The sequence below is a fragment of the Egretta garzetta genome, unplaced genomic scaffold (assembly GCF_000687185.1).
Source record: "Egretta garzetta isolate BGI_Z169 unplaced genomic scaffold, ASM68718v1 scaffold767, whole genome shotgun sequence".
In the NCBI taxonomy this organism is placed as follows: Eukaryota; Metazoa; Chordata; class Aves; order Pelecaniformes; family Ardeidae; genus Egretta; species Egretta garzetta.
Window position 1 is genome coordinate 309,056 of NW_009260278.1, and position 12,417 is coordinate 321,472.

At 48.9% G+C, this 12,417-nt stretch overlaps 1 protein-coding gene across 1 annotated transcript in view; it reads right to left on the reverse strand.

Annotated features, from left to right (window-relative positions):
• ERO1A (endoplasmic reticulum oxidoreductase 1 alpha) overlaps positions 1-12,417 on the reverse strand; it is a gene marked incomplete at its 5' end in the record, with an annotated part of 16,089 nt that overhangs the window by 1,514 nt on the left and 2,158 nt on the right. The window contains 12 exons of the mRNA XM_009642509.2: positions 1,120-1,253; positions 1,816-1,902; positions 2,757-2,826; positions 3,571-3,817; positions 5,629-5,721; positions 5,891-5,917; positions 7,066-7,077; positions 8,308-8,345; positions 9,076-9,196; positions 9,577-9,650; positions 9,742-9,818; positions 10,298-10,336. Coding sequence (XP_009640804.1) covers positions 1,120-1,253; positions 1,816-1,902; positions 2,757-2,826; positions 3,571-3,817; positions 5,629-5,721; positions 5,891-5,917; positions 7,066-7,077; positions 8,308-8,345; positions 9,076-9,196; positions 9,577-9,650; positions 9,742-9,818; positions 10,298-10,336 — 1,019 coding nt within the window. The remainder of the gene's footprint in view (positions 1-1,119; positions 1,254-1,815; positions 1,903-2,756; positions 2,827-3,570; positions 3,818-5,628; positions 5,722-5,890; positions 5,918-7,065; positions 7,078-8,307; positions 8,346-9,075; positions 9,197-9,576; positions 9,651-9,741; positions 9,819-10,297; positions 10,337-12,417) is intronic.

A 12,417-nucleotide genomic window follows, 5' to 3' on the forward strand; every position in this document is an offset into this window, starting at 1 on the left:
GCCATGGGGAACAATTCCTTCCCCAAAGGTCTGGAAGGGGCTGCCCAGGGAAGGGGTCGAAGTCCCCAGCCTGGGGGGATTTAACATCCGGGCAGAGGCGGTGCTGAGGGCCAGGGTTTGGGGTTGGGATGGCAGGGTTAGGGGAACTGTTGGGCTTGGGGATCTTAAAGGGCTTCTCCAACCAAATGATTCTATGATTCTATGAAAGTTTTAGCTGGGCAGCAAAGGGGGGGAAAAGGAAGAAAGAAAAGGCTCTTTGCCTGCCAGACCTCAGCTTCCCCCACAGACAGATGTTCAGAGGGTCCGCAAGCGCCCTGGCTGCTGCTTCTGAGGGCTGTGCCGACGGCGCTAGAGGGGCCAAAGGAAGCCCAGCTCCTCCGGCCTACGGGAATGCAGCAGCTGTGCTCAGGAGAGCAGCATGGCATCCCTGGGGAAGAGCATTCTGGGGTTTTCCAAAGGAGACTGATGCACATTCGGGTCTCCCCCCTGCTGGCCATGCTCACTGTGAAGGTACAACCAGGAGGTTTGAAGCGAGGCGGAGCAGGACCCTGGCGCTTAAGCACCGGCAGCAACGTCGCCCAGAGGCCCCTCTGAAAAACCCGTTTGCTGGGTCACCAGAGTGGTAACGTGTAACCGGAGCGTCCTGCAACCTCTGCTCTCTCCTGAAGGCCTCGATACCCTCCCCTCACTGCCAAAACCTCCTCACCCAGCTCTGCACAGCAGCTGGGCTGATGTGTTCCTGCTAAACGCGGCCATCACAAACCCATCTGGGAACGAAGCAGTGGAAGCGAGAAGCGAAAGTGAGCACAGAACAAGAACAGCAACCCTTGTCTGGGGACAACGTGCTCCGAGGACAGTGTCATCCAGTCTCTTAAAAAGCACCAAATTCTCTGTATCTTAAACCAAACGCTTCCCTGGATTCCTTATGGATATGTAGAGTACAGAGAAGTTGTTTTAAATCGTTCCGACCATCGCACTCCACATTAACATCCCCTGACAAGAGAAAGCTTCTTTATGATCAGCGCAGGAGTTCACACCAATGTTGCTGGTGAGAACTGGCTGTTTAAGCTCAAGCTGTTAAGCTTGTGTAAAAGTAAGAGGAAAAAGTCTCAAACTGACCTTCCGAAAGCATTAAATAAGGCAACGATTTCTTGTCTCGTCAGCTGGAATCCATAGGAAGGGCCGCTTTCAGGTATCTTTTCTATCAGGTTTTCCGAAAAGAGGATCTTCAGCACGGTACCCAAGCCCTGCGTCTGTGCGTGACAAACAAGATCATTTAATAGCGGGGAGACATCCGGGGCCTGGCTTGCAAGTTTAACTTTACTTCCCTAAAAAAAAGTGTGAGGTGTCCTGCTGACATCATCGTAACAGACCAAGGCCTGGGTTTCCCGTCACACAGCTCAGAACAGAGCCAGGCGCTTCATTTGAGCTCCGCTGCGATAGCAGAGCCACCCAAAGAGAGGCTTTCTGTCTGGGTTTGACCGTGTGTGAAGTTCAGTGCAGATCTCGCCGAACCCCCAGTTTTACAGCACCCTCTGCCTCGCTTGCCAGAGGCTCTGTACCCCCTCCCCTCTCCCGGGGAGCGGCTGTAGCAGGTTCACCCATTTTTCAGCCACAAAGGCAACAGGCGGCTGCTGGCAGGCCCAGCGAGCTGGCATCGGCACACAGCTTCCTGCGGGCTGGACTCTGCCGCGACGCAGCCAGCCCTGAGCTGCATCTAGGAGCTGACCAATATCCAAAGAACCACATCGGCGCCCCAGAGTCCCATCAGACGAGGTGCTTCCAGACACATCCCCAGCTGCTGACAAAGCTTACCTGCAACTTCCCCCACAGGCGACATTTGAAGCAGCCAACACAGTCCATTATCTTAGAAATATTCTTGAAGTGCAGCCTAAATTCCTCCTAGGGGAAAAACATTCAAGTTGATCATGGCTATGCACTAATTAGGACTCCTTCCATGTATTAATCTAAATGCCCCTGTGCTGGGCACTGGGGAGGCCGCCCCTCGAATGCTGGGGTCAGGGTTGGGCCCCTCCCTCCCTGAAGGACCTGGGGGGGCTGGAGCGTGTCCAGAGAAGGGCAGCGGAGCTGGGGAGGGGTCTGGAGCCCCAGGCTGCTGGGGAGCGGCTGGGGGAGCTGGGGGGGTTCAGCCTGGAGCAGAGGAGGCTGAGGGGAGCCCTCATCGCTGCCTACAACTGCGGGGGGAGCCGGGGGGGTCGGGCTCTGCTCCCAGGGAAGGGGCGATGGGACGAGGGGCACCGGCCTCAAGTTGTGCCAGGGCAGGGTGAGGTTGGGCATGGGGAACAATTCCTTCCCCTTGGGGCTGTCAGGCACTGGAAGGGGTAGAGACCCATCCCTGGAGGTGTTCAAAAAAAACACGTAGATGTGCTTAGGGCCATGTAGTAGGTGGTGTTGGGTTGACAGACCTCTTAGAGGTCTTTTCCAACCTTAATGATTCTACATCCAGTAACATATTAATTCTGGACCTCAGGCTAAATTCAGTGGGACTGAGTTAGGGAAATGCTTCCTGAAGTGGGGTCCTCAGCAGCAATTCACCACCCTCTGTGAAGCACGCCCTACAGTCAGTAGTTACCCCCAAGTACCCAAACCATTCAGAGAGCAAAATGAATTGGAAATACCTGATCCGTTACCTTGAGCGTACTGGGGTCCCTTTCAGATCCAGGATTATCCCACATACCCATCTGAAAATACCCTTTAGGTAGCAAGTGCCCCAAAGGGAAGGGCTGGCCAATTACCTTTAGTTTAGCAGCTTCCTTTTTATTCCCCGCAAAGAATGAGTTTTCATCAAAATGCAGTGGGAAAGACCTGAAATAGAATAAAAAGAGTTTTATCGCTCCACAGCTTGTTCATACGGCTGAAGTCCAGATCCACAGAAGTATCTGGTTCGGTCCGCAAATGAAACCGATGGGTGTTTAGACATTGGACATCTCTAGATGTATTTTAAGTCAAGCTGCTTGTTTCTTAAATCTCCTGGAGGCTTTCAATTTTGGCTTGCATCTCACCTTGGAGACATTTTCAGCACGGTTTCTAAGCAATTGTAGTCTGTTTTCTAACAGACGTAAGCACCGAAGGCACGGGAGTGAGACAAGATAAATTCAAACATCGATTGCATTACAAGACACACGTTTCCACCTGGTCCTGCTGTCTTCCATTCCTCTTACTCCAAGCCCTGCCCAACAGCCCAAACATCTGTTACCAACATGTTTAGGATTTTTTCTAGTCAAAAACATGAAACCAGGTCTGGTATTCCACAGAGGAGTCAAAGAGGTGGCCAGTTTCAGGGCTGACACCTAGGAGGTTATGAAAATCAAGCCTGACAAATCAAAAAGGCAACCTAGACCGTTAAACCGTGGGCTTAATTATCCTGTTTTGCAATTTGAATACAGACACCAACGTACTCCCAGCAACACCACCCTACTGCACAAATCACGCTATCCCGCTACAAGAACCCAGCACCTGCCTTTCCAGGCACTTTAAGTGAAAGGGTAAGCATGCTCAGAGACACCAGGGTTGAAAGAGCCATTCTCCCCAGGTACCAAACGTAATTACTTGGCCAGATGGAGAATTTCCAGCAACATTTTTTTCATTTCCGTGTCGTGAGTTTTATTCCCCGTGTACAGCTGGAAAGCTGGGCGCTCGAAGAACGGCAGCACTTTGGATAGGGCCCGCAGCTCTATCAGGTAGAGAAAATACAGGTTCTTGAGTCTTCTGGGACCTTCCCCTCTGGTGATGACTTCATCAAATCTCTGCTGGAACTCTGTAACGTTGGGGCCCCATTTCTTCTCTGACCACGTATCTGAGAGAGCAAAAAAAACCAAAGACATGAGGCGGATGGGTGCAGTTCTGGCTCAGCTCCTCCCAGCATCCCAAGCTGAATGGTGAAACTCTAACCAGGGAGATCCATGCTTTACAACAGTCACAGCCTTTCCACCAGCCGCACACTGTTGAAGAGTCAAGAGAGGCATCCTTTTAACCAAACTCAAATCCCAACAAATGCCAAACTCCTGCAGAGCTTTGTCAGTTGGTTTAAAACATGACCCAGTGTTACAAGTGAAAGCTAAAAATGGAGGCTGCCCATTTTAAACAGAGTTAAATCAGTAGAGGAGTTTCTCATCAGGTGAGCTGACTGCTTCGGGAGCAGTTCCGGGTAAGCTGGCGATGGCTCAGCATTTGTCTGCAAGTGAAGGGGACTGGGTGGATGTACCAGACAGGCTGTGAAAGTCCCTTCACTCCTGCCCACAAAAGCCACCCATTTACTGCAGAACTCTGAAGAGGTCTGAGCCTCTGCAGAGGCGGACAGTGCAGGCCTCCTGACCACGATGCACTGGGAGGCAGCGTGGGGGCCAGCCAAGGATCAGAGGAGACTGGCCTCTACTTTCCATTATCAAAGCCCACAGGTTTCCCAAAGAATATTTCTGTTTGCTCATCCTATCGTGTACTTAAGATCGTAGAAATTATGTAGTGGAAGATGTAACACAGTCATATCAAGCTGATGTATAAAAAGAAAAAAAAAAAAGAAAAAAGGAGAAATTTTATGTTCTAAATCACTGATGGATAAGCAGCCCAGCAGGAAAGGACTCCTTCTCCTTCCCAGCTCCAAGCTAAGGCAGGCTCCCCACAAGGCGATCACGGCACCTGCAGATGGGAATCCCTGCCTGGGTCAAAGCTGAGCCAAGGAACACCTCAGAGCAGAGATCATCTCCTGTAGCCCGTCCCCAACAGGAGCTATCCCCTTCTACCCAAGCTGAGCAAAGGCACGTACTTGGCTGCCTGTATCCAACCTTATTTACCTAATCCTCTCTGCAGTCCCAACTCATTGCTTGCCTTTGGTGTTTCTCTCGTTATTTTACCTCCCAATTCTAACAAAGTCAACTTGCATCAAGGCGAGACCTAAGTGGGCTGTAGACTTCAATATAATTACTTAAGTTAAATCTAAATTACTTATCCAAATTCCAACAGCCATCTCCAAAGCCATACTTGATTTTTGTAAGCTTTGGCAGGATCAAGGTGATGGGCTTGGTCCACAGGTACCGCTCTGAACTGCCATGACTAAATCCTGAAGGAATTCAGTCAGAACCTGCATCCCACGCTGCATGAGCGGCGTGCCACAGCTCTTGGCCACGCGAGACACACAAATCGTGTTTTTTACATTGCCCTAGGTTTTCAACCCCAGGGTTGAAATTTAGATTCTTCAGATAGCTAATTATGGACAAAGGCAGGCAAAGGGAACGGCATATGGAAATGGATCAAGGCTCTTGGGAAAGCTCAGCCAAGCATTTCACGGTCTAGGTGAGATTATTGCTAAACTGACCGTCATAAAGACAGGCTAGGAAGGGGCAGCCTCGATACACAGTTAGAAACCCACTCCAAAATAACCTTGGAAGGAAAAATAGAAGGAATACACGATGGAAGTCTTGGTACAGAGCACAGCCCAGCCATTTTCAGACCCCATTCTGTAACACAACCTGTGTGCTGGGGGAGGGAAGAGAAGAGTGCAGAAGCAGGCCTGAACCCTGCTGGAACAGGCTCCAGCTAGCATTTAGCAGAGCCACAGAAACATCAATTTAGGACTGATGCAGGAGAGCTAAGGCAGAAAGTAGCATTTACCTTGTAAAAGGTACCTGGCGCTCAAATGGATGTTGATGCTTGCATGGAGACCAGAAACGAGTTTGTAGAAAGCTCGTTTCTCTACACAGACACCTGAAAAGAAATGGGCACTTTCAGATCCTGAAAGCACATGTTGAATTTTCCTCTCCTGGCTGTCAGGCAGAAATCTAATCCCACCTGAGCATGACCAGTAATCCCACCCACTCCCTGGCCATTTCGTGTTCATCTCAGGAAGAGCAACCCAGTTTAGAAAAAGGATTACCTTTCAGCCACTTGTAAAACGTATGCCCTGGAAACAAAAGGAAAACAAACACATCAGTTTTAGAGGCTGTACAGCAGCAGGAGGGCTTGAACACACCGTGTCATGTTTTAGGCCACTTCTTTGACCACACATTCCAGAGCGCAACAGGATGATACATGAACGATTCAGGGCAGTACCCTCCCCTCTGCGGCACAGAACCAGCAGGGGGGAGGGTACTGCCCAAGCCCGATGCCCCCTCCGAGGCAAGGCCACAGAGGGCCTCTGCCCACTCCAATTTGCAGAAGCAGGGAAGGGAGCATTGGAAGAGCATGGAAATAGTTTTCCTCCTCACCCTTCTGACTGATGCTTCTGTAACACAGTGTGGCACCAGCTAAACATAGCACATGGTCTTTCCCACCCATCTCAGCAAGGGCAGATGTGCTGCAGAACAGCACAGCATAGGGGGAAACAAGGGTCACTGATTGCTTTTCTTTTCTGGTCAGGATGGGGAGAGGTGTATTTTAATTAAAAAGCTAAACAAACAACCCCCACGCAGTGCAATCAAGTGTGTACAATCACACAAGTTCATGGTTTCACGCTACCCCTGCTACAGGCTTGAAAGTAATCTGGAGAGCATAAACCGATTTGGAGATAATTTGGAGACGAGGACATGCCATAGACACAGGCCCAGTGCTGCAGAGGGCAAACAGCTCCGGGGCACAGCCCGTCCCAGATGGCTTCCCTGCAGGGCCTAAGGGAGTTGGGCACCCAGCTCCTACCAGCTGCCAGAGGCTGGTGGGACCCTGAATCTTGTCAAAGCTCCAGCCGGAGAGCTGCTTTCTCAGCAATAACGAGTGCTGAAAAAAAACCAACCAAAACAAAACAAACCCACAAGGCAAGTCTTGTTCCTGAAGGCTTACAACACGTCAGTGACTACCTTCAAACGGGACTTGCACTCTTAAAAAACTGCTGGTGCTTTTTAAGGCCTCCACACAAGGATGGGCTGGCCTCGGGGACAGGGGGGCTCAGAGGGAACAGGGTCCTGAACACAGCAGAATTTCAAGGCAACTTCTGATTTTGCCTGAATAATGATTTTGCTAACCAGGTGCACTATCTAATGGCACGGCTTGTGACAGCGTGATAAAGACGCCACATTTGTTTCTGTTATCAGTAAAAACAAACAGAGTGCAACTCACCTCCATCGTCTCCTGATGGAAAAAAAAAAAAAGCATGAGTGGTGGAAAGAGAGAAGAGAGATTAAAAATTACACACAAGCAAAATTAGACTCCAAAGCACATGCATTAAGATTGCTCCATTAATCTGCTCTGACAAGAGAACGAGCCTCTCCAGGGAGGTTTAGAAATGTTCCGAACACAGAAAACATCATCTCGGACTGTAGCAGTGAACACACCACATCAGCAACGCTACTGAATAATCTGACCAACGCAGGAGGGATCGATATTTGCAAAGGAAGTAAAACCACCACATAGCTGAGCAGAGACTGGAAGACAGGGATGTCTGCCTCTGCTAAGGACCTCCCGTATGACCTTCGACAGGATACTCAAGAACCCCATCCCCGTTTCCTCCAGTTTATTAACTGCTTGCAACAACTCTCACAGGTATCAGGTCAGATCCTCCATTTTCATGTCTTCCTGCCTCCTCACCTGTAAAACAGCAGTGCTTCCCTCTCCCTTCAATGCACCTGTGCTATTTCCTTCAGATCTTGCCCTAAACAGAGGTGGTCAAGGGAAGCACTGATGTTTTAAAGGACATTGTACATTTCCTTCACCAGTGCTGCTCCTGAAGTACCACTCCTTTGTACCAGGGTCAAGGGAAGGGAGAAAGCACCTACAGAGTTTAGGGAAAATCAAGAGATCGCCCCAGAGGGCACTGCTGGAGCAGTGGTCAGGTCAAACAGAGGGGGAGCGAGGTTGATGATGTTTTACATGTCTGGGCAGGATGGGACATCAAGAGACACAGGGGTCTCTTAGCAGGCTTGGACAAGAAGCTCTTAGCTTCCAAACCCCTTCCCTACTTTCATTTACACTGCCTAGCCTTAGCCTCTAGGACAGAGTTTCTCTTACTGGATGGTTTCCACAGAGGATCCCAGCCAGGTTCTCACTTCAGTCCATCACAGATGGTTTAGCATTGCCAAGTACAGAAACCAGGGACCTAGGAAGAGCTCAGGTCCTTCTCCCAGTCCCTCCAAAGCTCATATTTCTTCCAGGAGTGGAGGATCAGACTTCCTTTCTCCATGACAGATGCTAGAAAGCCATCCTTCCAGGTGTCCTTGCGTTGGCCATAAAATTCTACACTTCATCAGGAGTTACAATGTATTTCTCATTCAGTAGGAGAGGTAGCTCAGAGAGCATTTACCATTCCTGGAGCTAGGATCAGTGCACTACTAAACCACTTTGTGAGATAAATAAATAACTCACCTCTACCAGGTGCCAAAGGTCTTCTTACGTTCTGAGGCCTAAGAGGGGAAAAAAAAAAATCATTTAAATGAGATATGTAAATAAGTGACTGTCTCCTTGCTGTGCAGAAACAGCACAGCAGAAGCAGTTACTTCTCTGCAGTCACACAGGCTAAGAAGATCCAAGAATGCCTTCCATGCTTTAGCTTTGTACGGACAGGAAAGGGGTGGAGCAAGATGTGGCTCTCTTTTTTCTTCTTTCTTTATAAAAAACAGCTAGGAAAACTCAAGTGTCTGCAGAGGTGCTAGTGGACATTATCCCACGGCCTTGGTGCAGCACAACACACTAGTATGAATCGGGAGGAAATCACTAGGGAGATCAGAGCAGGCAGGACTACAAACCAGTGCCCACCAGTACCGTGCATCCCACAGGTACCCACAGCAGAGTTCAAATTGGTGCATGAAGTGGGGAGAGGGGTCCCTGCAATGGCTAAGTGGGCCCAGGACCACATCACACAAGGGACATGCGCACCCTGCCAGGTGGCTGTCTTGCCACACTGCAGGGCTTCCATCAGGAGCCTGCACCAGGGCAAGCTGTGGTCCAGCCAACAGCCAAGGGGGGCTCACAGGGCAGCCACACAGCTTGTCCCCTCTTCTGACAGCCCACACCGTACAAGCATCGCAGTCAAGATAGGAGGATGGGGATTAATGGACCACTTAAAGCACATGCAGCCCCTCTGCAAAAATCAGCACCTGCAGGCTTGCAGAACCTGTCTCCCAAAGCACCTACTTGAAGCAGTTTTCTTCATAAATACTGTTCCAAATTTTCCAGGCATCTGGTCCTTTGTAGCCAGTATAGCGTTCAGGATTCAGGAGTAAATCCACATACTCTGCGTCAGGAGAATAGATGTCTGCAAAGCAGAGTGCTTGGTCAGTGACAAAATCTCCTGAAGGAAAACGACATCTTCCAAGGCTGATCCAGCCACCCCTTCGCATACTGAACAGCCCTGCCAGCAGACAGACCAGCTCATCCCTCTCCAGAGAGGCAGGTGCATAATATTTGCTACGGATCAACCCATTGCAGCAGGGCAAAGCTCTCTGGCCTTCGGAGCTATCAGAGCACAAGGCCACAGATGGCAAAGCAAACTCTGAGCATGCTCCATCCACACTGCTACCTTGCTAAACATGGCAAGACCCTGACCAGCAACAAAGCTTTTGTCAGAAACATTTGCATCGTATTATTTGCTTAAATCTCATTATAAGACTTGTGAGATCAAACAGGTCCCTATACCATCAGCTTCGCAGAAGCTGTCGGAAGAGTCATCGTGCTGTGTCCACTGGAGCACTGCCTGCTGGGTTTTCTCACTGAAAAGAAGGTGGAAAAAGATCATCAGAAAGAGCACTGATACCAAGTTCCCTTCAAGACAAATAAGGGTTGTGGAAAAAGAAGTCAAACCTCAAAGAGCCGTCAACAGCTCCAAGTCTCTTGGCTTCTTCACATTCTTCGGCAAGGTTATTGGCTTCTTCCGAATACTGGGTTGAAAAGCAAAGGGGTGGGGAGAGAGGAGGATTAAAAAGCGGTTTTTCTGCTGTTATAATCCTGCCTTTAATGCACTAACCAGTTTAAGCATCAGAAACACTTTTATGATTCATCCCACCCTGTATTTCCACAGGATGTCTGCAGACACTCAGAAGCTTATGCAATTGTGACGATCGTTGCAGGGACTCACAGCAGCCTCCGGCACTGCCGTCGGAGCATTTTGTGCCTGACAATACTTGCTCTTGGAGAAACCTCCTAAGCTGCTCTACGTTAGTGGCAGGGAATACCTGACTTCAGGACAGCCACCTCAAAGGCTCTATAGCACACCAAACACTTGAAGATGGTAAAAATTTAGCCACGAAGTACGTCCCGACTGATTAAGTCCCATCTGATTAAGGCAGCTTTTATCAGCTGCCGTGACACAAAACTGGTCCTATAAGCTGCGTCATTTTGTGCACGCAGGCACACCTACCTTGTAACTTCCAGATCTGATTCCATCAGGGACTTCATCCTGAAAGACAAAATTGCACGTGTGCTACATGGGGGGCTGATGAGGACTTTCAGCCTAACCTTTGAGAAAGATTAGGAAGGTTACCGCAGTTTCTAGAAGTTAGAAGGTAATCAAAGCGTTCAGCTTATCTTACAACACATCCAATTTCTGGCTCCTCCACAGACTAAGGTTAAGCAATATTCTTGGTGTTTTATTTTGATTTTTCGCAAGACTTCTCTTCTCAAAAGGTCAGCAGCCTTCCACGGGTGCTACGTCAGGTTATGTTTTGCTTACCCAAGCGTGAGGTTGGGGAAGCCAATATAAACTTCAGAGGAGCTGGAGTTGCCTCTGGTCAGCTGATGCCTGGCAGCCTGTCTCCTGGTGATGCCAGTGCTCCTGGCAGGAGCCCAGGCGCCTCCTCAGATACTGCAACTCCCAGCCCCTGATAACACATCATTCAAAAACTTCCCTTTTACCACCCCATCATGTAACGTCAGGCTTGCCAGCCCCACACAACCCGAGTGGTACACACAAGACAAATCGGGCCCTAAATACTCCTCAACTTCCAATTCCTCCATCAGTCGGAAGGCAGTAAAACCACTTTGACACTGCAGGAGCAAATGATGGCAAACAGCACAGGAAGAGGAAAAATTAAGCAATGAGTAAGAGTTACTTTCGTTGCTTTCAGAATGAAATGGACCCAAATCAAAATAATTAAAGCCAGCAGTGACACGGTCAGCTCTTAAAATAAGAGCAACTTCTAGCTAATACTAACATAATCATAACATTACTCTGTCACATTGGTCATCATTGTTACCAAAACATCCGTCTTAAGGAGGAAAGTAAGTAAACAAAATTTGGGGTTATTTTGAGAAAAAAACTGAAAGTCATTCTACTGGGCCCATAATATGTGCTTTTTGAAGACTGGGGAACTTGTTTGAGGGGTGGGGTAGTTGCTGAGTAGACAAATGAATTTAATATACGTATGAGAATTTACGCAACAGCTGATGCCCACACACACAACTGTACCAGATTCTTTCAAGGTGTCCTATCAGCTTAGATGTTTTTTTTCAGCCAACAGCTACACTACATCAGGTTACCACAGAGTTACCAGGTAAGGGGGACAGACACCTGCTTTGCTGCAGCATACTTTAAATCAGACATGAAAATAAACCAGCAAGTTGGAAAAACACATGCGAGGAGCATTGGGAGGCCTCTCACATTGAGAGCACTCGTCGCACCATCAGCCTGGCATACCCCTGCATACACACTGACTGCTCCAGAGACCCAGGAACGAGGGTGTGAGACAGCCTGTTGCCAGCTGCCAACCCACAACACCAGGCTGGGTGGTATTTTCACCACCTCTGTCTACCCAGCAACCAAGTTCTGATTCACTCACTTTCACAGCCCCTTTTTTTCAGGCAGACACCTGCAGTCAAGATGTTTTCTTGTAGCTCAAACAAACAAACCCCTTTTGTCCAGGATACAGGGACAAGAGTGTTTGCTTTTGTCCTGAGAAACAGAGGACTCTGAAAGAGCCATTTCACGTACAGAGAGAGGGCTGGAAAGGGCCTAGCCAGACTCGTCAGCCAAAACTGCAAATCACTGCATAGCTCATGGGCCAACAGGGTGAACATCCCAGCAATTAACACAAGAGGCATTTCTTGTAACAACAGTAGATTTGCCCAAAAACTGCTGCACTAATACCAAAACCAAAAGAGGGACCAGGACAAGTTTTTGGCCGTTCACTGAGGGTCAGCTATTAGAAGCCTACCTTTTCTTTAAACTTTCAGAATTTAATATTTTGGCCTTTCTTTAAATTGGGTAACTGGATTGGCTGAATAACCCAGCTGGCAACTAAGCACCACGCAGCCGCTCGCTCACTTCCCCCCCCCCCCCATGGGATGGGGGAGAGAATCAGAGAAAAAAAAAAAAAGTAAGACCCGTGGGTTGAGATAGAGACAGTTTAATAAGAGAGAAGAATAACAATAGTAATAATAATAATGGTAAGAGAATATACAGAATATATATAAAACAAGTGATGCACAATGCAATTGCTCACCACCCGCTGACCGATGCCCAGCCCGTCCCGAGCAGCGATC